A 23,582-nucleotide genomic window follows, 5' to 3' on the forward strand; every position below is an offset into this window, starting at 1 on the left:
GCGTCTGTAGCCTATTTCTTTGATTTCCTCAATTCTTGGCACCGAGCCATCAGAGAGCCAGAGGCAGAGCTCCACGTCGACCCGCCCCGGCAGCCCCCGAGGTAAGACTGAGGTTAATCCATCACGGCTACACTCACTGATAAAGATACAGGACACACTTACATCACAGCCACATATTTGTTGGAATGAACTAGAGAGAGAGTTACGGTGACTGGTTGACCGCTGACTGTCCGCTGGACACCGCTGGGTGTCTACGGGTAGAGAGGGGGTTTAATAATTATTAAATCCCCTTGTAAGAGTTTGTCATAAATGTATTAATTGTTGGTAGTTTGATAGCAGCCGAGCCGAAAGCCTAAAATAACCAAGGTAGTCCCTCTCTCGAGAACCGGGTCGTGTGTGACGGTCGGAGCTCGTGTTGCTTGGTGACTTATTTTACTGTTCAGTTATTTTTGTGGTTGTGAGGTTGTGGGGAACATATTCTGATTTCCTAGTTTAGCACCAGTTCATATTCCTCCGCGGAGGTGTATTCTGCTCGAGGCTGGATGGGTGACACGCGTGTACGAGCCCAGCGCGGTAGGCTGGTGGTCTGAGACGCGGCTGGACCCTTCACGGTGTCCCGTGTCCCGCTGGCTCGCCGCGCACCTGTCCTTTGTCAAGCCTGGATTCGAGCTTCTCTCTCTCTCTCTCTCTCTCTCTCTCTCTCTCTCTCTCTCTCTCTCTCTCTCTCTCTCTCTATTCCTCGTGTGAATTTATTCTTGAAAGCATTTGATTTGATTTGTATATTCAAATAAAATAAATAAACGGTTAACGTGCAGGACTAACACTTTCACTGCAGTGATACAGAGCCCACCAGCCTAAACTGTTTAATAATAGTCATGGATGAGCAAGAAAGGTTGCAATGACAAAAGTCTGCTTCATTATTGCACAACCTGCATTGTTTAGGATTATTCATTTGCGTATGCTTTATGATGGCTAAATAAGCGTACATTATATATTATATAGTGAGTGTACAGTTTAAAGGTCCCAATGTGCTCCACTTAACTGAAACAAAGTCGGCAGTGACTTAACATGAAGTCGTCCACGTATCTCAATATAGCGCATATTTTTTTTTGACATGTGTGTCCTCATTGTGTGTGAGATCAATCTGCATTACATAGTTTTCCCAGCATATGTTTATGTATTATAAGTGAGACACCCTTAAAAGCTTAAACACTGAACATACAGTCTGCAGAGGGTGAATAATAAATCCATGCATATTGTCTGAGCAAAATGATACATTCCCTCTAGTAAATGAATCCCACATCATGCTGCAGGTCTAATAGATTAATTATGTCCGTGCATTTTGACACAATGCATATGTTTGCATTAACCCATCACAGCTTCAATTTTAAGTCTGGCTTATGTCTGGATATTAGTTTTCTCCCCTCGCTTGAGCCCATCACGTGATCACGGTGCTCTATGTGTGCACCCTGTCGCTCCCAGTGAAACCGTCTGCTCAGCTGCGAGGAGCATGTCGGCTGCAGTGTGAGGAGGGGACTTTATTATAGAAGAGGGTCACTGTCGGCGAAGCCTTTCGAAACGGAAGCATTTTGTTTTGCTTCAATTTGTATTTTAAAATAAGAAGTTAAAGACGTCTTGAAGGGAGAAGGTTGAGGCTTCGAGTTGGGTAAGTAGCGTGATGTTCTCTGTCACAGAGAAATCATGCGCGCAGAGTTTTATTGGCACTTTATTTCCAAGACTAGAATTAATTAAAGTTCGAACGGAGACTACCCCCAGTATAGGTGCGTTTTCGTGCACTTGTTTTTAGGTGCACGTTGTTGTTGTTTTTAGCATAACAACCTGAAGGAAAACGTCAAAATTGGAGAAACAATAAACAATTAAAAACATTGCAGACAACTTTTTACGCGTGGCTGATGCTGAAGTGGTGTCGTATCGGTATAAGAAAAATGCAAGAAACTGCAAAGAAAACAGTATCTGGGAATTAATCCTGACGCAGCATGTGATTTAACGTCACTGAAGAGATGGCGACAGACCTTTATGTTTATGCTTTTCTATTTTGTATCGATATATATATATGTAATGTTTTAATGGCACAAAAGAAGAATTAGCCCCACTATTGGTCGTGTCAACAACAAAACAAACACTTATTATAATAGTAATCTAATGGACATAAATGGCATATTCACATTTTCTTCGGTCGAAGTTTTGTGTTCTCCTGGCTAGTGAAGCAAGCATCAACTCTATCAACAAACACTTAACCAGCAGTGCACACAGCCGATAAACAGCATTGGATTTGCAGAGTACACAGATGCTTATCACATTACTCAATATGCATTGGCCAATTAACCTGAGTGCATGTGGTATCATCATTACTCATAATTCAAAAGAGATCATGCGATTATCTTTGAACTATAGCACAAGTTTAGACTCTGTTTCTTGGTGTATGAAACATCAAAGTGTGTTTGACGATATCTGTAGTCTTTTCTCAGAGTTTGGCACCGTAAAAGATATTGATTTGCCTTCATGCAGCTGATTCTCAGCAGCAAAAATCACTTTTGTAGTAATAATTATGGTAATTTTTAAAGACATATAGGACACTGTATATTGTACCTTAGATTAGTTTACCCACAAAATATTTGTATTATTTAATATTAAATGTACACATTTTGTTCACCTTGAACACCAGGATTAGAAGAGTGGGATTTGTATTCACAAAGAACCCCCTCCTGTGTGGACTTGAATAGGTAAAACTTCTCAATTCCATAGTGACCATGGAGAGAAGGCAGTTTCATTGTGTATTCAGGATGAGGCCCAATAACCGTCTCTTGGAGCCGCTCAGTCAGATACAAGCTTCCAAACAAACTGATGGGTTTCTAACTTGTGTTTGAGATACTTAGTCCATAGTCTCAGCATGTGGGCTGCAGGTCATAATTGTTTACGGCCTTTTTGTGCAAAAGGCAGTTCTGCTGGATGTCTATTAGATGAGCATGGAAGCTTTTATCTTGTCAGCTACAGCTGCATTTCTTTCTTGCAGAGTTCAAAGCCATCTTGTGGTTTGGTGTATGGAGGTGTATTCCACAGAGAGTTTCCACGTCAATGAACAGTCTGGATTTTAAACATAACTGCCCAGCTTTCTCTTACTCTATATCCTCTGCAGACTAAACAAACTTAATACAAATATCAGTTATCTCTGATGCTGACACTCATTGCATTCACAGTTTGCTTCTATAGTAGATAGTTACCATTTTTATTTCAGATTTTTGCTATATGAATGTCATTATGTTATGTATGTACCACATACATATATGGTATCAGCCCCAGGTACCGCTAGACGGATCAGGGCATCCCTACTAGAACCTACAGTATTGGTTTGCGAATGCAGAGTTGAAACTTAGACCCTTGGTCCTTGCTTAATGTTTTAATGCCTCCAAGCTGGTGTCAACCATGGCAGGAGGCAGTATGTTTTGGGGTTGTTTTTGGGTCTGTCAGGTCCATTCTCATAAACGTGATATTTCAGGAAAGTCTGAAAGGGAATGTCTTTAGATTTGGAAAAAACAGTAACCTGGACTCAAGGATGAACTGATTAGAATTTGGTGGTCAAAGGTCAATGTGTTTGGCCATCTAAAGAATAGGCAACTTATATTGTATGTGAATAATAGTGCTGTTAACTATACTTGTTGTTTAGCAAAATGGGCTTGACAGATTTCCCAATCTAAATTCCTTCCAACAGTTGTGAGTGAGGAGCCACAGTCAGTCACCTAACGAGTAACAGCTCAGGCAAAGTACAGGAGGAGGAAGCCATGAAGAAGATGGACTTCACAGCCACAGGCAGCTGGACTCTGGACAACGACCCTCCCACCTCTGCAGTGAAGAACTCCTGCCACCCCAATCTGAAGGTACTGTTCTCCCCTGACAAACCCTTGGTTTGACATGTTTCCAAATGTATCTTGTTTGTTAGTTCCTCCTGAATACATAACACAATCTTCACTGAATGCATGTCATGAATTAAGGTTTGTTGTGTATCGGTAAATTCAGTCAAAACTTTGGCACATTGTAAATGTCTTTCCTAATGGTGTGATGACAAATGTGTCCTGGAGCTCCTTTATTGTTTGTTTTGTGTAAAGACAGTGCAAAACTTCCAATATTACAGAATAATTATATAAATATTAAACTCCAGAATACCTTTAAAGTATTTCCACAATTATTATTACATATCTTGAATAATGTGTTTTCTTCTATCCGGTTTTCAAGCAGCAGAGAGGGAAAAAGTACTTAATTACATTTTCAAAGGGCAATGGGTGCAGCGGTATACCAGAGAACATTCATAAGAACATGTATGCTATGAAGTATTTCAGACACACATATCTCTCCAATTACAGGGATCACATGTACGTACGTAAGAGCCACACAGACTGCACATGTTGGTGAATGTAACCTCCTGGTGCGAATATCTCAAATATATCGCTGTCGCCATTTCTCCTGCAGGATTTTTACAAGCAGGTTGTTTAGTGGTTTAAAACCACTTTATTTGTCTTGTGTTTATGCGTTGAGTTTCTGGGAGGCCTAGTTGATGACCATGCAAAGGTGTTAAGTGCAGCAGCTCTCTAACCTTTGGACTGGGAATTAATTTCCTCTGAGAAATTCCACAGACAAAGTTCGTGCTTAAGAAAAAGAGATTAGGTTGGACCTCTTTATTGGATTAGGAAGCACATTTGAGAAAAATGTAAAAAGCTGCTTAGTGAAATACCAAGGCAATTACAAGAAACATGCATTTTCATCAATGTGTGTTCTCCTTGATGAATGAACCTAAAAAATGCCATAAAACTTAACGGGTTAAATGAGATGCTTTGAATACAATATGCATTCTAGAGAATGTGTTTTTGTCTCTTTGTAGCACACACACATGTTGCTAATATTCACAGCAACTTGAATGTTTGTTGAGCAACATTAGGGTTGATTTGATCTGCAGCCTCATGACATCTGACGAGCCAATCACAGCTGCATCTAGCGTGGTGCGAGTTTGAGACGATGACTGTGCAAAAAAGCGCAACACTCGATCAGTTAGCTCAGTGCTATCGTCACATGTTTTGTTGCTCCAATCTGCTGTAGTTCTATTCAATGGTGTTAAATATATAAACATTCAATTTACACACATCCTTTTGCAAAACCACATTATGACAGTTCAAATGAAACTAAAGCTTTTGTGGAATTTTAATTATCAATTTGTTTCAGTAACAAAGTTACAAAGTACACATTTGGTGGAAAGCAACATAAAGTTCATGTAACATGACGTAAACATTGATTGTAGAAGATATACATATTGGATGGATAAATGTATTGATTGCCATAGCAGAGTGTTGCCAATAAGAAGAATAAAGCAATACATATATAAGACAATGGTAAAAGTAAGTTTTAAGAAGAGATCTGTCATGATGTTCCTCACACCTCACCATTCATTGTTCTAAAAAAGCAGTGACGGTTCCTTTAAATTATGACGTCTGACAAAACGCAGACCTCATGATGCTGGTGTAAGGTTTCTATATCAATATGACAGACCTTTCGTGCTTCAGAATTCCTGCACGAGCATTATATTCACGTATATTCCATGGTATGAATGATAATTTTGCACTTGACATTAGAGCGAAGCCAACCCTTACATTGAGAGTTTGTCAATTAGCTGAAGACCAGCCATGTGGTTGCCATAGCAACACTGACACCTTGTCATTTACATAATCTATAAAGAAGAAGTGTTAAATAAATGCCGAAGACATTTAAGTAGCAATGCTGGAAGATTTCAGGTCACAGAGTTGTCCATAAGCAGGCTGCTTTTTGAGCCACTCTTAACATGCTATTAAGCCTGCGAGTTCATTACTCATGTTGTTTAGCATCTACTTAGCCGTGGTATGCTTAATTCTTCACCATCTGCTAATTCATTTGTGCTTACACTTTGAGTCACGACCTGAAAATATAACATCTGTTTTCAGTGTTATATGAATGGCACCAAACCTGTGTGTCTCTTACTGCAGCTGATTGTAGAGTCACCGTAGAATGCTCAATCTCTGTTGATGTTTTGAAAATGTCAATTTCCATATATTTGTATTGAACATTTTAGAATACATTTAGATTATTGTATTTGTTGGTAGTATCTTTAAAGTAGGTTATTAATCAAACCACCATTATTGTCAAAGCCAGTGGTTTGTGAATTCATAGTTGTTTATTTAATGGCAATGGAATAAATTAATTTAACTGAAAAAAATTTGCTTTTCTTCCAAGCTCGGGTTATTTTCATCCCTAAGAAGGCACGCTATGGTTACCTCTCACCTGTTTCCAATTATGCTGCATGTCATTGGGTCTCAGCTCATAGTGCAGTGGATGAGTCTGCGTCCCAGTGGGTTAGGCTTCTCTAATCCTCTCTTTGTTACTGACTGTCAGTGTCCACAGGTGGCTTAGCTCAATACACTCTCAAACCTCTCAAGCTCAAACAGCCAGCGTTTCCTTTTACAAATGTGTAAATTCACATCATACGGTACATAAACGCACACTCACTCTGAGATAAGCATGCTCAAAGTCTACACGTTAAGCTACTGCTTAAAAGTTCTATGTACTTTTTCTTCATTGTTTTGTTCTTGTTACAAATTCCTAGTTTTTCATTCCAGAGTTTCCTTTCTACTGTGACTCTGAGGCGTTTGAACTGCAGTGTTTGAACTGCCTGAACTGAAGATAACAATAATATTAACACAGGTGGATTTGTTCTTTTGAAATGAAAATGTGGATGAAAAGTGCGTACCGTATACTTTGACACAACGTCTTCTCTTTCTGCATCTCTCTAGATGTTCCTTGCATCCTTGTCCTTTGCCTACTTTGCCAAGGCTTTAACTGGCAGCTACATGAAGAGCACAATCACACAACTAGAAAGGCGATTCGACATCCCCAGTTATCTGATCGGCATCATAGATGGGAGCTTTGAAATAGGTGAGTTTCTCAATGTGTCTCTCTGTTAACTGGCTAAACAGTTTAGATTGAGATACATTTAGATCCTTTATGTCTAATGTTTATTGTTTGTTATCCTTTGTTTATATTTTAGAGTTTAGTTGTTGTAGTTCGGTATATTAATAGTGTATTCTAAAATATTCTTTATGTTGTTTATTCTATAGATATATATCTCTCATGTTGATGTGTATATTTAATGTATATTTACCGTTGTCGTCGATAACCTGCTACTGTAACACAATCATTTCCCAATTTGGGATTAATTGAGTACGTTAATCTATTTTATCTATCTAGAAGCTACTGTATAACAAGAATATATCCCCGTCATGCCAGCAAGCTTGGCATCATAACACATATATAGCTTTGAATATTCACGTAATCAACTCTTAATGAGTGAATAATCCTTTTGATTGAAATGTTGCATGAAAAAGCTGCAGACTGTCTGCTATTATATCCTCAGTTCAAGCGTGTGTGTGGTAGGGTTGTCTGAATATAAAGACATTTCCTCTGTATTTACATGTCTTGAGGGGAGCGATCTTATTGCTGTCAGCGTAATCAAAACAATACAGTAACCGACTGTATACCATACAGATATATCCTGTGTTTCTCCGGAGCAAAGATAAATAAGGGTTTACAAGAGATTGCATCCATCTATAATGTGTCATTTAGATGATAATTTCAGTTTATTTTTTAAATGAGTTAGATGTTCTGAGATAGTTTGTATTTCACAGACCTTTTCTCAATAACAGTATATACAAGATATATATATATATATATAGATATATAGATAGATAGATAGATAGATAGATAGATAGATAGATAGATAGATAGATAGATAGATAGATAGATAGATAGATAGATAGATACTTTATTCATCCCCAGGGGGGAATTTGTTTGTGGCAAGAGCAAGCACGTTGCATAGTAAACATACAAATATTAAGTCTGGGAAATACTCAATATATACAGTACAACAAAATAGCAGAGCAGAACATATTACAAATAATAAAGAAAATGCAAGTATAAAGTGAATTAGAAGTATATACAGTGAAAGAGGTGCTAGGGTAATAGATGATTCAATTGAGGGAGGATCTGGCCAGAGGTGATTTATTATAAAGTCTCATAGCAGTATGGAATACAGTCTTTGAAGAATACTACACTAATTTCGATTCTCTTAACAGTAGGTCTCATATTTAATTGCTTTTCTGATCATCTCAACCTTGCAGGGAATTTGTTGGTCATTGCCTTTGTGAGCTATTTTGGTGCCAAACTCCACCGACCTAAGATCATCGCAATCGGATGTATCTTGATGTCTTTTGGGACCTTTTTGATCGCCATGCCTCATTTCATCATCGGCCGGTAGGCAACATGTCATGTCTCTATGCAATCAATGCAGCTCTCAAACTTTGTTCATGATGCTTTTTGTCTTCAAGCATCATGAACACAATGTAGTGACAGTATTCCTTGCACTTTAAAAATGATGTATGTATTTGTACTTTACATTGTGAGTATCTAACGATACCGGATGCTTTCTCCCTTCCCTTGTTTAACAGTCAAATTGATATTTTGTACGCAGCTATAAGATCGAAACATCAGTTAGATGGTCTGTGAATTCAACCAATAACTTCTCTCCATGTCCAGCAAGCTCACCTGAGTCCACCAGGGCAGGTGACAGACCTGTTATACTGCCCTCTAGAGGTAAGAGTGGGATTAGTGTGCTTGGTAAAAAAACAAAAACACATTGCTTGTTATTTTATTTCTTTATTCAAATTGCCAATGCTTTTTGTATATTGTTTGTATTTGTGTATTGTTCCTGTGCCGGACAGATCCCAACAGGAAATTTAGACAACCACAGTAAACTAGTCTACTTTGACATTGCTGGAGTTGTTTCGATGTGATGTGATGTTAGAGCGTGGTTAACCATGGTTAATAAGAATAACAAGAATGTACCAATATAGAATATAGAGAGGCAGTCAAAGCATGCATTAAGTTCATTGTGCTTTTTGTTAATATTTTATACATTTTGGAGGGTTTGATTTTTTTTATTCTCATTTTTCCTATTTCCTTTTGAACTGCAGGCTGTGAGCGAGAGTCCAGTGTTTCAATGTGGATCTATGTGTTTCTGGGAAATGTCCTGCGTGGGATTGGAGAGACTCCAGTACAGCCTTTGGGAATCTCCTATATTGATGATTACGCACAGTCAGAGAATGCTGCTCTCTATATTGGTAATGTATTTTACTCACTGTACCAAGATTACTTAAGAATCAATGTAAATCATTCAGGAATGGATTTTCTTTTAATTATAATCGAATTAAATGGTTTTATATTCAAGTAACTAAGAAAAAATGTTGTTTTTTAGTATATATTGGTGGGCATATACAGGATGTACTGAGGATTAATTGGGAGTAGGTGCCAACATGTTTAATACATACAGGCTTCTAAAAGAACTAGAATTACCGTATTGTGTTTACACGGCACCGCCAACAAGGTATGTTGCCTTTTACACTCATGTCTGTCCAAAATGTCATCGCTTCATCATTTTCCAGATATTTGATAACATCTGAATTATTGCGTTACGTCCCAAAGCATGTTTTGTGAGGTTACAGTGACCTTTAACGTCCAAAATCTAATCTCCAAGTCCAAGTGAATGTTTGTGAAGAAATTCCCTCCAGGCGTTCCTGAGAAATCACGTCCACAAGAATAGTATGGACACAAGACCAAACATTAGGCCTCCGGCTGCGGCTGTTGCCGGCGGGGAGGCATAACAATAGACTTAAGTTGACTGTATTATTCAATGGAATGTCTTAAAATACCACATTAAAATATCTTAAAAATCTAAAAATTGCTGAATTAAGTCTTTGTTGTATATTCTAGGATGTGTCCAAACCATATCAATCATCGGTCCGGTCTTTGGGTACCTGCTGGGATCGCTTTGTGCCAAGATCTACGTTGACATTGGTTATGTGGACATGGGTGAGTAAGCTGCCATCTCACTGATAAACTATGACTGATTAAAAAAACAATGTTCTGCTTGGTAACTTGTTAATCATTTGTTCACACTGCAGAAATGCACTCATCCGTGGAGAGTTGGATTTAGAAATTGACATTTGTACACGGTGTTAAAGCTGTGACACAATACACCTGGCAAGAGGAAATAAATTAGGGCGGGGTAAATCCTGTGGTATGGTGTAATCTGACTGGGAAACAGTTTTAATTATAGATAAAGCACTTTGAAACTCACTCTGTATTATTCACGTTGCCGAAAAACAATTACAGTTATTGGAAACACAATTATAGTAAATGCGAAGCAAATTAAGCTCAATTAATCTACTTCCTGTGCTTTTCTCGTCGCAGAGACGGTGACTATCACCCCGGGTGATGCCCGCTGGGTGGGAGCCTGGTGGCTGGGCTACCTGATCGCTGGTACCATCACCCTCATGTCTGCCGTTCCTTTCTGGTTCCTGCCTAAATCACTGCCCATGCCTGTGGATAAACACGATACCAGCTGCACTCCAGAGCAAACCAGGTTCATCAAAGATTCTCCAACCATGGAGCACAAGTTCAGACCTGAGGAGCCGGTTAGTTTACATCAGATGGCCAAAGGTACGTTTATAGTCACAGCAAGTTGTAATGTTGAAACATTTGAATGTTAAGTAACGGCATTGCAATCTGAATGCAGAATCTTTAGTGATGTTAAAACGTTCCCCTTTAATGCTATCTTTTGCAAGTACTCTCTTTATTTCCTTTATTAACCCACAGTGTTCTTACATTTCTACCACAACCCAACTTTTTAAAGAACTTTATTTCTTCTTATGAATTTAAATTGTCCTCAAATCTATTAAACAAAGGTTGCATCATTCTAAGCATGTTTGAGGGTCTAGCTCTGAAGACCATATGCATGTTATAAAGGCAGTAATCCGTGAATTAAGAAAAACAAAACAAAATCTCATATCTGTTTGAAGAGGCAAAGCCTACATTTTAAGTGCTTTTCATAAACTTCCCCACGCAGAATTTGTGCCCACATTGAAGAGTCTGCTTGGAAATCCTGTCTACATCACTTTTTTATGCGTGACCATCATTCAGTTCAACTCTCTCATCGGGATGGTCACCTACAAACCAAAGTACATTGAGCAACACTATGGCCAGTCAGCGTCAAAAGCCAATTTTCTCATGGGTAAGCAGACTGTTTGGATAATTCATAGCATTTTCCTGGTTTGGATGACTTTTGTTGGGTCATTTGATGATTTACATTCTTGTCCAAAGCCTATGTTGCTTCATGGAAATACAAGTATTTAAGGATGCAAATTGATATGCACTAGATGGTCATCATAAGAGTTTTATGAGCCAGCATTTGATGAATTTTTTATGATCCAACTCCCGCATCTCTCCTGAGGAAACGCTGCAGCTTACATACGGCAGCCAGGTTTACTGAAATCATTGGACAGTTTGGTATTTACTTATTAAAAAAAGCACACAGATTATTAATTATGCAATCAGAGATGGTGTAATAACGGCGAAGAGGGTGTTGCATGATGAGAAATGCATTTCTATTCTCTCTGCCAACAAAAGTAATTTTCATCTTTAAAAACATGACTGCAGTACACTTTACATAAAATATGAATGAGACTACTTTCATATAAATGAGTGCTCTTCCTCTGATCCCTTTTGGGGAGCGATGCTGCTGCCTGATGATGAATCTGTTCTACTCTGCGGCTTGTCTAGGCATGATCAACATCCCGGCTGTGGCCCTTGGTATGTTCTCTGGAGGGGTTGTCATGAAGAAGTACAAGCTGGGTATCATGGGAGCAGCTAAATTTGCCTTTGGGACCTCGCTGCTGGGCTACTTCCTGTCGCTCATGTTCTTAGTCATGGGCTGTGAGAACTCCAAGGTGGCCGGCATCACAGTCTCATATACCGGGTATGTGATGTGTGGATTCATTTCCCTCATATGTGTAATGTCAGATAAACAAAGGTGTGTGAAGGAGAGGTACTGCAAGTCCTTCCTTCCTGCTGCTGTAAGGCTGCACAACCAGCTGAGCTCGCAGTAGATCACAAAAAATTAAAATAAACACTTCAATTACTTTGGTCACTTTAATCACAATTTAATGCAATATGAATACATTTTTATTCTGTCTGTATAATATTGTTATTATGTATTCTTTACTATTTGTATTTGTTTTACTGCTTTACTGTTTATTTATATTACTTGCACTTGTTTTTATTTTTATTTTACTATGTCTCTTGTGTGTACTTTACCCATTTTCTGCTGTAATCCTGCAAATTTCCCCACTGCGGGACTAATAAAGGAATATCAACATTCAGAAGAAGGAGCCAGGCTTGGATTTAGAGAAATTCGACAATAAATCTGTAAAGCTGAGATACTTTCTGTGTCTCTATTTTCATATTCCATGCTCATTACTGTGGTTGTGGCTGCCTTATTTTATTTTACTTTATTTTTTATTCATAATGTTTTCTTAACTGTTCTTAAATCATCTGCATTATGTTTTGATGCTTTTAATGGTTTTATGTGAAGCACTTTGAATCGCCTTGTTGTTGAAATGTGCTATACAAATAAACTTGCCTTGCCTTGCCTTGCCTATACATATTTCATGTGAGCTGTCAATAATATATGCATATTCTTCATGTTGTCACATGCAGAGTGGAAGGCTTGTCTTATGAGGAACAGTCTCTCTCCTCTGACTGTAACTCGGGTTGCTCGTGCTCACGAAGGGAGTGGGATCCGGTGTGTGGAGAGAACGGGATCACCTACATGTCCCCCTGCTTGGCTGGATGCACCTTCTCCACTGGGACCGGCAGAAATACGGTCAGACACACACCACTGATTTCATGCCACATCCATATTTTCTAGTTCAACTGTTGACTAACAAATGCAGCTAAAATGTTCAGCCTAATTGCTGTGATTCTTTCCTATCATGCCTACGGATGCCAACAGAGTAGCACATGACATTTCAGTTGTATTGGCGTGACTATTTTCCTGCTGTGCTGCAGCTCATCTATCATTCTTCTTTGTTAGGTGTTTGACAATTGTAGTTGCGTATTGCTGGCTGACACCCAACAAGGCAACCTAACAGCCACTCTGGGCCAGTGTCCACGCAGAGACAGCTGTGACAAAATCTTTCCTTACTTCCTGGCTCTGTCTGTGCTCAGCTCCTTCATCATCTCTCTTGGGGGAACACCTGGCTTCATGCTGCTTGTCAGGTCCGTCATCAACCGCTTGTGGAGTCACTCGACTCATTTAGATATGCAGCCTGTTATTGGATCAATACATCATGTTGTCATTCTTAGAAAGATGACACTTCCTGCTGTGTCCGAACATTTGTATCATTTAGTATCATCAGTGGAGATATTTCTAGAAGTTTGCATTAAAGTAATAGTTCTACTTTTGCACCGTAAAGTGTAAATCATAGTTATTCTCAAAGTGTTGCAAAGTTTAAGAGTTGAGTCTCCTTAAACCCCTCAGTCTTGTCTCTATAGGTGCATTAAGCCTGAGCTCAAATCCCTTGCTCTTGGAATCTACACGTTGGCCACTCGCACCCTCGGTGAGAACCATCTTTGCTATTTTCTACGTTACTGTCTACTTAGTGTAAATGTCGAACACATGAATATCTCCTAAGAGCTGACATTCAGCATACTGTTTGATGGTAGTGAGCGAAATTACTGGAATAATGTGTTTGTGTAGAAATCAATTATTACTTGAAAACCATCATTAAAATTGTCAAACAATTTTAAGGATCCTATGTGAACTGTTTTTCTAACCAAGTACTTTAGAAACCTATTTTAAAAAGTACACCAATAACATCATTATGTTTTGTCATTTTATCAAACTTCCAATTTATTGAATGATCTCACCTTGAAGCAACCCATAATGTTCTCTTTGTCAAAAGTCACAAGTTATTTTGAATTTTGAACAGCTGGAATACCTGCCCCAATATACTTTGGAGCCATTATCGACACAACATGTCTCAAATGGGGAATCAAGATGTGCGGAGGAAGAGGAGCATGCAGAATATATAACACCTCAGCTTACAGGTAATTTGATCTGGAGGGCTTTTGTTATAAAATGCTGTATGTAATATCCACTAGGACGCCTTCTAGAAGTAAAGTTCACTTTCAAACATGACAAAACATCTATAACCAAGTGACTTCAGCATGGCTGCAATGCTTATGAACAAAATTATTAGATGGACTAAAAATAGGGAAACACAGTTGTTATTGTTATACCCTTACCACAAAAATAAAGTATAACTCAAAGCTTGACTTTCCCAGTTTGTCCCTGAACAGTACATTCTTCCCTCTCTTTTTTTACAGGATAGTGTACCTGGGCCTGACTTTGGGCTTAAGGACAATCTCCTTCTTCCTCTGTATTTATGGCTTTGCTCTATTAAAAAGACATATAAAGAAGGAGGAGAAAAATGCTCTGACCAATGGGAGTACAGAGTTGGAGTCACTAAGGAAAGAAGAGAAGAGCTCCATACACTGTGAGCAGTTTATACTGGGTTGCAATCCCGACAGAGAGACTCACTTGTGAGTCTCAGCACAAGCTATTCTCTCCTGACTCCACGGAGCATAAGATGCAAACTGTGGACTCTTTTCATAGCATTCAGAGTATACATTTCAACTGGATTTGTGGAGATGACGAGTCATTTTAAAAACTAAATACACTATTTCTGGAATGTATAAATATGTGTTTGTGTTTTTCATGAAGACTTTTATAGAAAAAAATAATGTGGTTGTGCTGTATTTTCTATGTTGGTCTTCGTTTGAATAAACTTGATGAAATAAACGTTTTGATTCAACATGTATTCAGGGTTCTTATGGTCATGGAAAACCTGGAAAAGTCATGGAATTTTAAAATGGTTATTTCCAGGCCTGAAAAAGTTCTTGAAAAAAATAAAATCCCAAAAGTTTTGGAAAAGTCATGGAAATGTGTTATACTCATATGTTCATGTTGTTCATTTACGCTGAGTTTGAAATAATTAATATGCTTTTAAAAGAAGGACGCTCAAAATAGTACTACTAAATGAACTATTGTCTCTCATTCATTTGTGTCATTTAAGGTATACTGTATGCTTTGGAATTCTCATTGTTAGTTTAAATACTACATTTTCTCATTTTCTTTTCGGTATACACCGAGATTTCACAAAATGTTTGGTCATGGAAATTTGGTTTAAAGTGATGAAAAAGTCATGGAAATCCATTGGTCAAAATGTGTATGAACCATGTATATTAAAGGTGTAGTGTATAGGATCTGAAGGCATTTAGAGGAAACACTTCCCAAGCGTGTGCCAAGCGTATAAGAGAACTACATTGGCTGACGCGAAAACGCAAAGTTAGTGTCTTCTGTTAACAAAGGTTAACAGGCAGCTCAAAGCTTGAGCAGCACAAGAGCAGCTGACCTCTAAATGCTGACCTCTTTCCGTTGGCACACATGTAACAAAAAGCATCCCTTCACTTAGATTTAACCCTTTTTGTGTAAATGTGGTATCAGCATGACAATAAGGGACACACTGTCTGGGGTTTTAAATGTTTATTTTTCATGCTCATGTTTGTAATATACCAGCCAAACTGTGACAAATCACAGTGTCAAGAATGGCCGGGCCAACTCTAAATTGTTTGGCAAATTATGCATATTAAGGTTTGAAGGTAGATCTATTCCAGGATGCTTAGGTATCCATGTAAAGAGAAGGAATCTTAAAACAATTGTGACTGCATTCCTGTGGTTACTGGTCCTTTTTGTCTGCAGAACTCTGGGGATTCTGTGGATCAAGTACAATATTAAAAAAGCAAACAGTCGTGACTTTGTTGAGTGTTTAGCTCGCAGTGACGGAGCTACAAGCCTTGGCAGAAGCTGAGCGGAGTGAACGAGCTGGGGTTTGTGATTTGTGTGTGTGTGTGTGTGTGTGTGTGTGTGTGTGAGAGAGAGATACCATACCTGGAGTTGATGATGTTCTGTCAAAAGTCTGTCATACTCTTGTGCCAAACCTTTGGCCTGCCTCCTCATGGCCTCCACTTCAGCATGAGACTTGCGCACAGCTACAAACACAACCAATCTCAGAATTATAGCTTTCCATGAACATTTTTGCAAGAATGTTTCTTTGGTTTTAATAAATGTTTAACTGCAGATCAACCTGTCTGAAGGAAGTGATCATTACTCACCCTCCTCAGAAGCTTTCACTTGATCTGCCAGCTTCTCAGCATCTAGCTTCAGTTGCTGGTTTTTTACTGACATTGCTTTTTCCTCATCCAGGAGAGCCTGAGCACAAAATAGCCTCCTTAATTACCAACAGCAGAAAACAGCACATATAGAATACAAATCACAGAAACAGTAATCTATGTATGAAAACACAGTATGCAATAATGCCTCCACACTTTAAAAGGTGTACAGGAGTCCCAAACATTCTGAAAACTAAAAGTAAATGTTATGCTAAAGGATATAATATAAATTGAGGTAGATATTACACATTGGGGAAGTTGAGGAAAGGAACCGGCTTTTGGACCACAAGACAAAAATAGTTTTTAGTTCCGTCATCAGACTCTGATTAACTCTTACTTGTGAGAGCATCACATTGTCGTCCTGGTGTATCTTGGCTGCTTTGACAGCACTGTCCATCTGTGCCTGAAGACCTGCACTGTTCTCCATCGTGACGGCAACCTGGTTTAGCAAGGTGACAATCCGACGCATGATACTGTGGTGGAGGACAGGAGAAGATGAGAACCGGAAGAAAAGAAGGCAGGGCCTTAGAAAGTGAAGTGGAGAATTATGTGTAATGTTGTATTATTAATGGTAATGTTCGTGTTAGACTGAGGTCCCGAACACATTCTGTGAGGCTGAATAAATGTGGAAGGAAGTAACACTAACAGACAGAGGAAGAGAGAGAAGCCAGATATGTAGAGGTTCCTCTGGGCTCTGAACAGCTTCATGTGGACATTGTCGTACAAATTTGGGTTCACCTTGGCATCGTTCATGGGCTCAGGACCTGAGTACTTCTGCACCTCACGGAAAGCATCTGAGGGTGGGCAGGGGAACAGCAGCATGAACGAGCTGGACTGACAACATGCTGTCAGTGTACTTAGTGTTATTCAATGTCAGTCATAGCAGGTTGCTTACCGAGGAAAAGTACAATAAGAACCATGATCATGGTAAAAAAGCCTTTGTTCCAATATGGAGTTAACCAGTTCCATATTCGCCAGCTGAAAACCGAACGCCATCTACAAAGTAGGCAAAAAGGCCATTGTGAGTCAAACATAATGCACATTAGATCGACCCTGGAAGGACATGCATGCACTCTGCTGGTGATTTGCATGAAGTGGCTCTATAATTTTTCTTGCATAAGACTTTTTTTTTCTTCTTTTCTTTCTTTAGAAAATGGGCCTCTGGACAGGAAGCTGAGGACGAGTTGCTGAATAAACTTTTGATCATCTTTTGGTTTTGTGTGTTAGATTGCAGTACCTCCGTGCTGATATGAAGGGTATACACAAGATCAGGTTGACTGCTATCTCTGCATAGAGGAAGAAAGCCACAGCAGTCCACTGTAGAGTCATTGTGAACAAGATTTCCTGAGGTGATATACAGGTTTAATTAGGTCCATGTATACATTTCTGAACATATCTGGATTGCAAATTTCAAAGCATAACAAAATATCTTTCTTTATCATTCTATTTCTCCATTAGATAGTAGCAACCAACGTTAAATTACAACAGCAGTCATTCACTCATAAACAAATGTCATTGAACAAATGTCATTGGAAGAATACATTAATGTGCTCATTGCCTACTAAACTATATACAGTATACTGTACCATTTGCTACTCATATTGTACAGTGACTTTTTGAGCACACACAAACGTTTCTGTAGGACTACTACATGAAACAGGCATCTGCAGCAGGCATTCATAGTCCATTTGCCTCTAAATCTATTCTTCCTCCTCAGCATTCTGTTTAAGAGCAAGAGGTGAACAGTCTATTCCAAGCAATAAACAGAGTTGTTGCCTTACCAGACAAAGTTGTGCGATCAGAAGAATGGGAATGTCCAGACACGCATGCGCTCACACACATTTACAACAGCTGCTTGTGGGCATATAAGGAGCTTCAGCCCTAAATAAATCTCCACTGTAAGCGACATCATTGGTCTTGCCACTTTGTATTTGTTAAAGATCACAATCTAACTGATAAATATAACCAAAGGCTTTGAGTTCAGTTCAGAATGAGTGCTAGACATTTTTTATTTTTTTATTCCACACTTTTCCTGAGGTGTCAGTGTGTTTGTTGATGTCTTCTCATGTCACATGTCATGGTACAAAAATAGGTATGTGAGGGAAGCGCACTCAGTTTTTTTTTTTTTTTAATAATAATTTTTCCTTGGTGTTTGTTACTTATCCCTCAACCACTCAAATAAACAAGCACACTTAATTCTTTCTATATCTCTTTTGTTATGCTGACCTTTCGGACTAGGCTTTTTCTGCCCAGAAGAAACCAAACAAATGTCCACAAGAGGGGGATGTTAGCCAATGGCATACTATAGCTTTTGCACAGGGGCTGGAAGTATCAAGTCCTGTATGTTTTGCAGTTACTGCAGGGAATTCAATCCAAATATTCCCTGTGTGTCAAGGAGATATACAGACAGCTGACAGTGTGGATAAAGGGTTCACTGTGTACACACCAGCTGACTATAAATAGTTGTCACTGAAATAGCAGATATACACTCATTACAAATGCGTATTCATTACAAAAAGACTTGAAAGGATTGCTCTTTTTGTGACTTTGTGTGCTTTTTGATAAGGAACGCAAAACGCTATTGGTTTGCTCATCTTGCACATAAACACATCAATTACATGGGTGTTGCACATCAATAACAGAGACGGAGAGGATTCTGGAGTGCAGCCTTCAGTACACCCTTATTCCATTTCAATAATGACTTTTTTTCTTTCTTTCTTTCTTTTTTTTACCAAATTCAGCTCCATTGCTTGTTCTGTGTGTTTCCCCTCCTCCGCTGTATTCAGCTTGCTGAGTGTATTCACACGGGCTTCCTCTTGTGAAAGAGACTGATAGCTGCTATCCTCTTTGACTGCATGTCTCAGGAGTGCTGAGGAGCAAAATGTTTACAGCTGCACCCGGTGATAGCTGTTTGAGAGTGGCCAAATGACTGTAGCAGAACTGAATGTGCTTTGATTGCTCTCCTCTTCTCACCATCTCCGAGGTCGCAGCTCAGGAGACTGAAGAGTCATTACAGCAAACTGCCTGCAATAAGCAGATGGTCCGGCCATGGTGATAGTGTGCTCGCTGGAGTGTTGTAGCTTGAGAGCTCCATTCATTTTATGTATTGCCTGTCTATACACATTTGACAGGTACAGTAGTCATGTGAAAATACATGTGGACTTCATAAATTGTCTCTTAAATATTATATATAAGATTATTTTCATGTTGTTGTGTGTTTTTTCCAATGCAGGAAAGTATGCACATACTCCTGCCTGTTTTGTGAATGCAGGGCATTCCTGCCAACTGAGGAAATATCGGCCCTATTGAGTATTTTGTGTGTAACATGGGGTCTACGCCGAGCGGCTTGTGCCCAGAATGCCTCCACAGAGAGGTGGCCAACTTTTATCATGTATATCAGAGTCCCTCACCTTGTCCCAGAGGAGTAGCACAATACTCTGCCAAGGATTTCTCATTACAGCTGCTTGTATCCTTGGATCTTATCATCCCAGTCGCTACACAAACTTGTGACTGAAGGTTGGAACATAAATCAACTTGTAAATTGAGAGCTATGCCTTCAGGCTTAGGGGCTTTTGACACTATAATGGCATGGCATCCCATACCTTTATGCAATTTGGTACTATCCCGGCCTATCTCAGCCACCATGTTGCCCTCGTTTGAGAGCAACTCACTCAACATGGTCCATTTGGGCCTACATGGGTTGGGGCGATCAAACGCTCCATATTTTATCACTAATGGTGCCAAGAGTGGACTTCTTTTATTTTGATATTTACTTACTGAGTAGTTTTAACTAGATAATGATGTAATGCTAATAAGACAAGTTAGCTTGAATGAACGGTGTCACGTGACACGTCCTCTGCTAACTTTCAGTTAACGTTTGTTTATCAGCTGAGAGAAACATCCGCTATAGGTAATCACACTTTTTTAATCGTGTTACATATCACCTAACCTTCATGTAAAACGAACTACAAACATGTAAACATTATTTAGATCGTATCTGCTGTCATTACCATGCACTACAGCTAGCTAGTGTTAGCGTGTAAGTTGTTGCACTTGTAGCCTTTTGACTACTTGATCATATTCTGCAACTGCATTATCTTGATGCTGTTCCTGCCTTTGTCTGGTTAACTGTGTTCCTCTAAATTCATTACATAGCAGAGCTGTGAAGTCATTTTGACTGGGATATAATTCATAGGCAGTACATTTTCTAGAAATAGACATACTATTCTGTAGTTTAAAGCTACTGGAATATCGATTATCAATATTTGAGAGTATGGAGACTTAAAATGTTGACTTGGACTCTAAACCAGTGACTTGACACTTCTTGAATTGGGCTTGTTGAAAAGAGAAATAACACCGAGACCTTTCCATCTGGTTATGTTATCCCTTTGAACTGAACATTAATCATATTAAGAATTTAACACCTGCACATTCCGGCACACAAACATGTTCACACAACATTACATCATTCCTTTTTATTTAAGATCAAACTTAATGTATCAAGTCAGCAGTTAAACAATTACCAAACTCTTGTAAGCCCTCTTCTACAGCTACATCAAGCTACAGTTATATACTTGTACGGACCATTAAGCTACAGGCAAATGCTCTTTAGATGTGGAGGATGTGAGTGATTGTGAGATTCAGACGCAACCCACTGTCAGTTACCTTTGCAGTTTAAACAATGCCTCTTATTTGGATTGTAATATATATACTTGTGTTTTTTAATGAAATAAGGCCAGCTGATTAATTCACAGTATATTATGCCCTTGCTGTATAGACTGTTTCCAAGCAACCCTATTTCTAGATGTGTGTACACATATGAGGCAGAAACAAAGTTTCACAGAAAGCAACGGTATGAAAAGTTGAGGGGGAGTTGTTGTGTGGTTAACTGTGGGAATCATATTCATGATGAGAAATGTTCAGTATCGAAGAGGTTGAAATTCCTTTAAGCACATATTGCACAATTATTTGAATCCAGAGATTGGGTCGGATGACGATGGGTTTTCCACAGAAATTGGCGCGGAAAAACCTGGTAAAGCAGCACACTCATGTTTAGTTTAATAATAAGCGCAGTAGTTTTCGTGTGCAACATGGTGAAATCTGGTATTTCAGGTTTTACAGAGGAGGCAGAATGAAAAAAGTTATTGTCAAAAAAGTTGCCAAAAATGATTAGTCAATAAAAATAACATTCAAGCTGTCTTTTGAACTACAGATAACGGCCACCAACAAGCTACCATAAAGTACCACGGTCTCTACCCCCTACTACCTTTTTAATTAGATATTTAAAATATATCTAATGACACTCAATCTTTTTCAACTCAGAAACACAGAAGTCTCAATGCCATATGTTTATATTCTAGCTATCAGTGTTAAGTATTTCAACTTTAGTTTCAGCCTGGTGTTGGCAGCACATCAGAATTTCAATATGGAGGTTGGTTGTTTTGTAAGAAAATGCACATTTGTAGTTAGAGTGTAAGAACATGTAGAGACACTATTATGTTTTGTGATCCAGTCTACATGCAAATATTCATGGCAAAAGGAGCCATGGACATGAGGATATTTGGAGGAGAAAATATATAAACTGTATTGATCTCTTTTGGCTTTAATAATACAAATCTTCACCTTGTAGTGTCTCAAGCTGCCAAGCTGTGGTAGTGAGCTCTGTGGTCCCATTTGTATCTTCCCATGTGGAGAGAGAGAGCTGGAGGCCAGCAATCTCCTCTCTGCTGTGTTCCATCTCACACCGATGGTCGACACTCTGTCACTGCCTGATAAAACAATTGGAATGACACATAGCTGCATGCACATACTGTATGGGCATAGCTGCACTTTCTGGAGTATGCACACATTGCTGAATAGATGCACACACAGACAATCACACACTGACTGGCAGGTGCGTGCGCACACACACACACACACACACACACACACACACACACACACACACACACACACACACACACAGGGACTGGGCATCCAGCCATGTCGGTACTTCTGACTTCATTTTGTCCTTCACATTTTTGGTTTAGTGAGATAAGAATATGCCAGCCCCTTTGTCTGACTCGCATAAAGGATTTTACAACATAATGGCACATTTCATCAAATGTAAAATTTGTATACACTACACAGTCTCTATTACCGTGCTTCATGACATAAGCATTTATTGTGCTGTGGGCAATTTGTACATATAAATTCAATACAACAATATCCTATATTTTTCACTTTGGCATGCATGTGAGATGCTTGTGTTTACCCTATACGGTTAATTAGTTAACCGATGTAGACTGCATATTAAAGGAGAACACTTCATTTATCATTGAACATCTGCGCTGAACTGATACCGATGGAGAACAGTAATCTACACAGCATTGATTGGACCGGTGTGTTATTTTGCTCCCATACAACCCAATGATGCCATTAAGGTCACAGGAGGTAGACGTTGTACCCCGTTTTCGGCCTCTGATTCCTGGTTTCTATCTGAGCCATAGTTTTTCTTGTACAGAGATAATAGGTTGTATATCAGAGTCACATATCTTCCAGCTCTGTAAAGTGTCCTTCCATCTCTACAGTAAATGTGGCTTGGTGAGAGTAAAATTTGGAAAATGACCACGAGCAACAATTTGTCAAGCTGCGCTGGCTGGTGTGCTCAATTCACTTTCTTCTTCTCTACGATAGCAGAATTACAGTTGAGTGTTTGCTGACCTAATGCAATAGAGGCTCCATACGGACAGAGTAATATGATTTCCCAGGCTTTTATTCTGTGTCTGCGGCTGGATAGAGAGGAGCCCTAAAGAGATGGCATCTCAATCTGGGATGGCTGCCTGGGCGACAAAGGGAGGGACCTAATGTATGTGATAGGGACAGCAGTACACATCAGCCTTATTGTGGAGTATATAGGGGAGAAGGTGAAGGACACATCAGGGTCAAGTGATTCTCGTCAGGCTCACAAAAAAGCTTTATTGAGGCCTTGCTATTGATTATGGTAGAATTATTGACCTATTTTCTTCTCTGCAGGTCACCTCGGGTTGGAGGTCTAGTGGCAGCCTGCTAACCTTTCCATGCTAACCAGCTACGCTGACCTTGAGATGGCAGCCGTTTGTAAATGTCTACATTAATGAAAGTGGTCCCATGTGGGCCAAAATGAAACATGAAACATGAAACATATGGTCAATATAATAGCAATCATAACAAGTTCAGAGTTTGAACATAAATGCCCCTCACAATATTATATTATTTGGAATTATAAACAGAATAAATAGGAAAAAGTAGACACGTGAGATTAGACTAATGGTGTAAATTGTACAGCTTTTGTTTAAGTTATTTGACACATGCTTATCAGAACATGTTTATTCACATCATGT

The 23,582-nt window shown here is 39.1% G+C and overlaps 2 protein-coding genes across 2 annotated transcripts; one reads left to right on the plus strand and one right to left on the minus strand.

The window, feature by feature from the left end:
- Positions 1-3,800: 3,800 nt before the first annotated feature.
- LOC306741027 (solute carrier organic anion transporter family member 1C1-like) lies at positions 3,801-14,723 on the plus strand (the record flags this gene model as incomplete). The annotated part of the gene is made up of 14 exons (XM_079223281.1): positions 3,801-3,896; positions 6,831-6,972; positions 8,214-8,346; positions 8,564-8,685; positions 9,066-9,212; positions 9,862-9,960; positions 10,342-10,590; positions 10,997-11,161; positions 11,710-11,905; positions 12,646-12,811; positions 13,022-13,206; positions 13,483-13,547; positions 13,920-14,037; positions 14,317-14,723. 14 exons carry the CDS (start codon positions 3,801-3,803, stop codon positions 14,534-14,536), a joined length of 2,103 nt encoding a protein of 700 aa, XP_079079407.1. The 3' UTR covers positions 14,537-14,723.
- Positions 14,724-15,527: 804 nt separating this feature from the next.
- On the minus strand, positions 15,528-17,554 carry LOC306741267 (B-cell receptor-associated protein 29-like). Its single transcript, XM_079223538.1, has 7 exons — positions 17,459-17,554; positions 17,117-17,217; positions 16,868-17,015; positions 16,559-16,694; positions 16,165-16,261; positions 15,941-16,041; positions 15,528-15,764 (listed from the first exon to the last, which is right to left on the minus strand). The coding sequence occupies exons 1-7, from the start codon at positions 17,548-17,550 to the stop codon at positions 15,729-15,731; spliced, it is 711 nt and encodes a 236-aa protein (XP_079079664.1). The 5' UTR covers positions 17,551-17,554; the 3' UTR covers positions 15,528-15,728.
- Positions 17,555-23,582: the final 6,028 nt, after the last annotated feature.

The sequence above is a fragment of the Taurulus bubalis genome (genome assembly GCF_910589615.1).
Source record: "Taurulus bubalis genome assembly, chromosome: 9".
NCBI classification, from domain to species: domain Eukaryota; kingdom Metazoa; phylum Chordata; class Actinopteri; order Perciformes; family Cottidae; genus Taurulus; species Taurulus bubalis.

Bases quoted from the DNA above. Each gene is read 5' to 3' on its own strand.
- LOC306741267 (XM_079223538.1), bottom strand. From the start codon at position 17,550: ATGACTCTACAGTGGACTGCTGTGGCTTTCTTCCTCTATGCAGAGATA. The intron at 17,218-17,458 runs GTACTGCAATCT...CCTACTTTGTAG, and splicing joins CCCTTCATATCAGCACGGAG to ATGGCGTTCGGTTTTCAGCT. The intron at 16,695-16,867 runs GTTAGTGTTACT...CCTCCACCACAG, and splicing joins TTCTCTCTCTTCCTCTGTCT to TATCATGCGTCGGATTGTCA.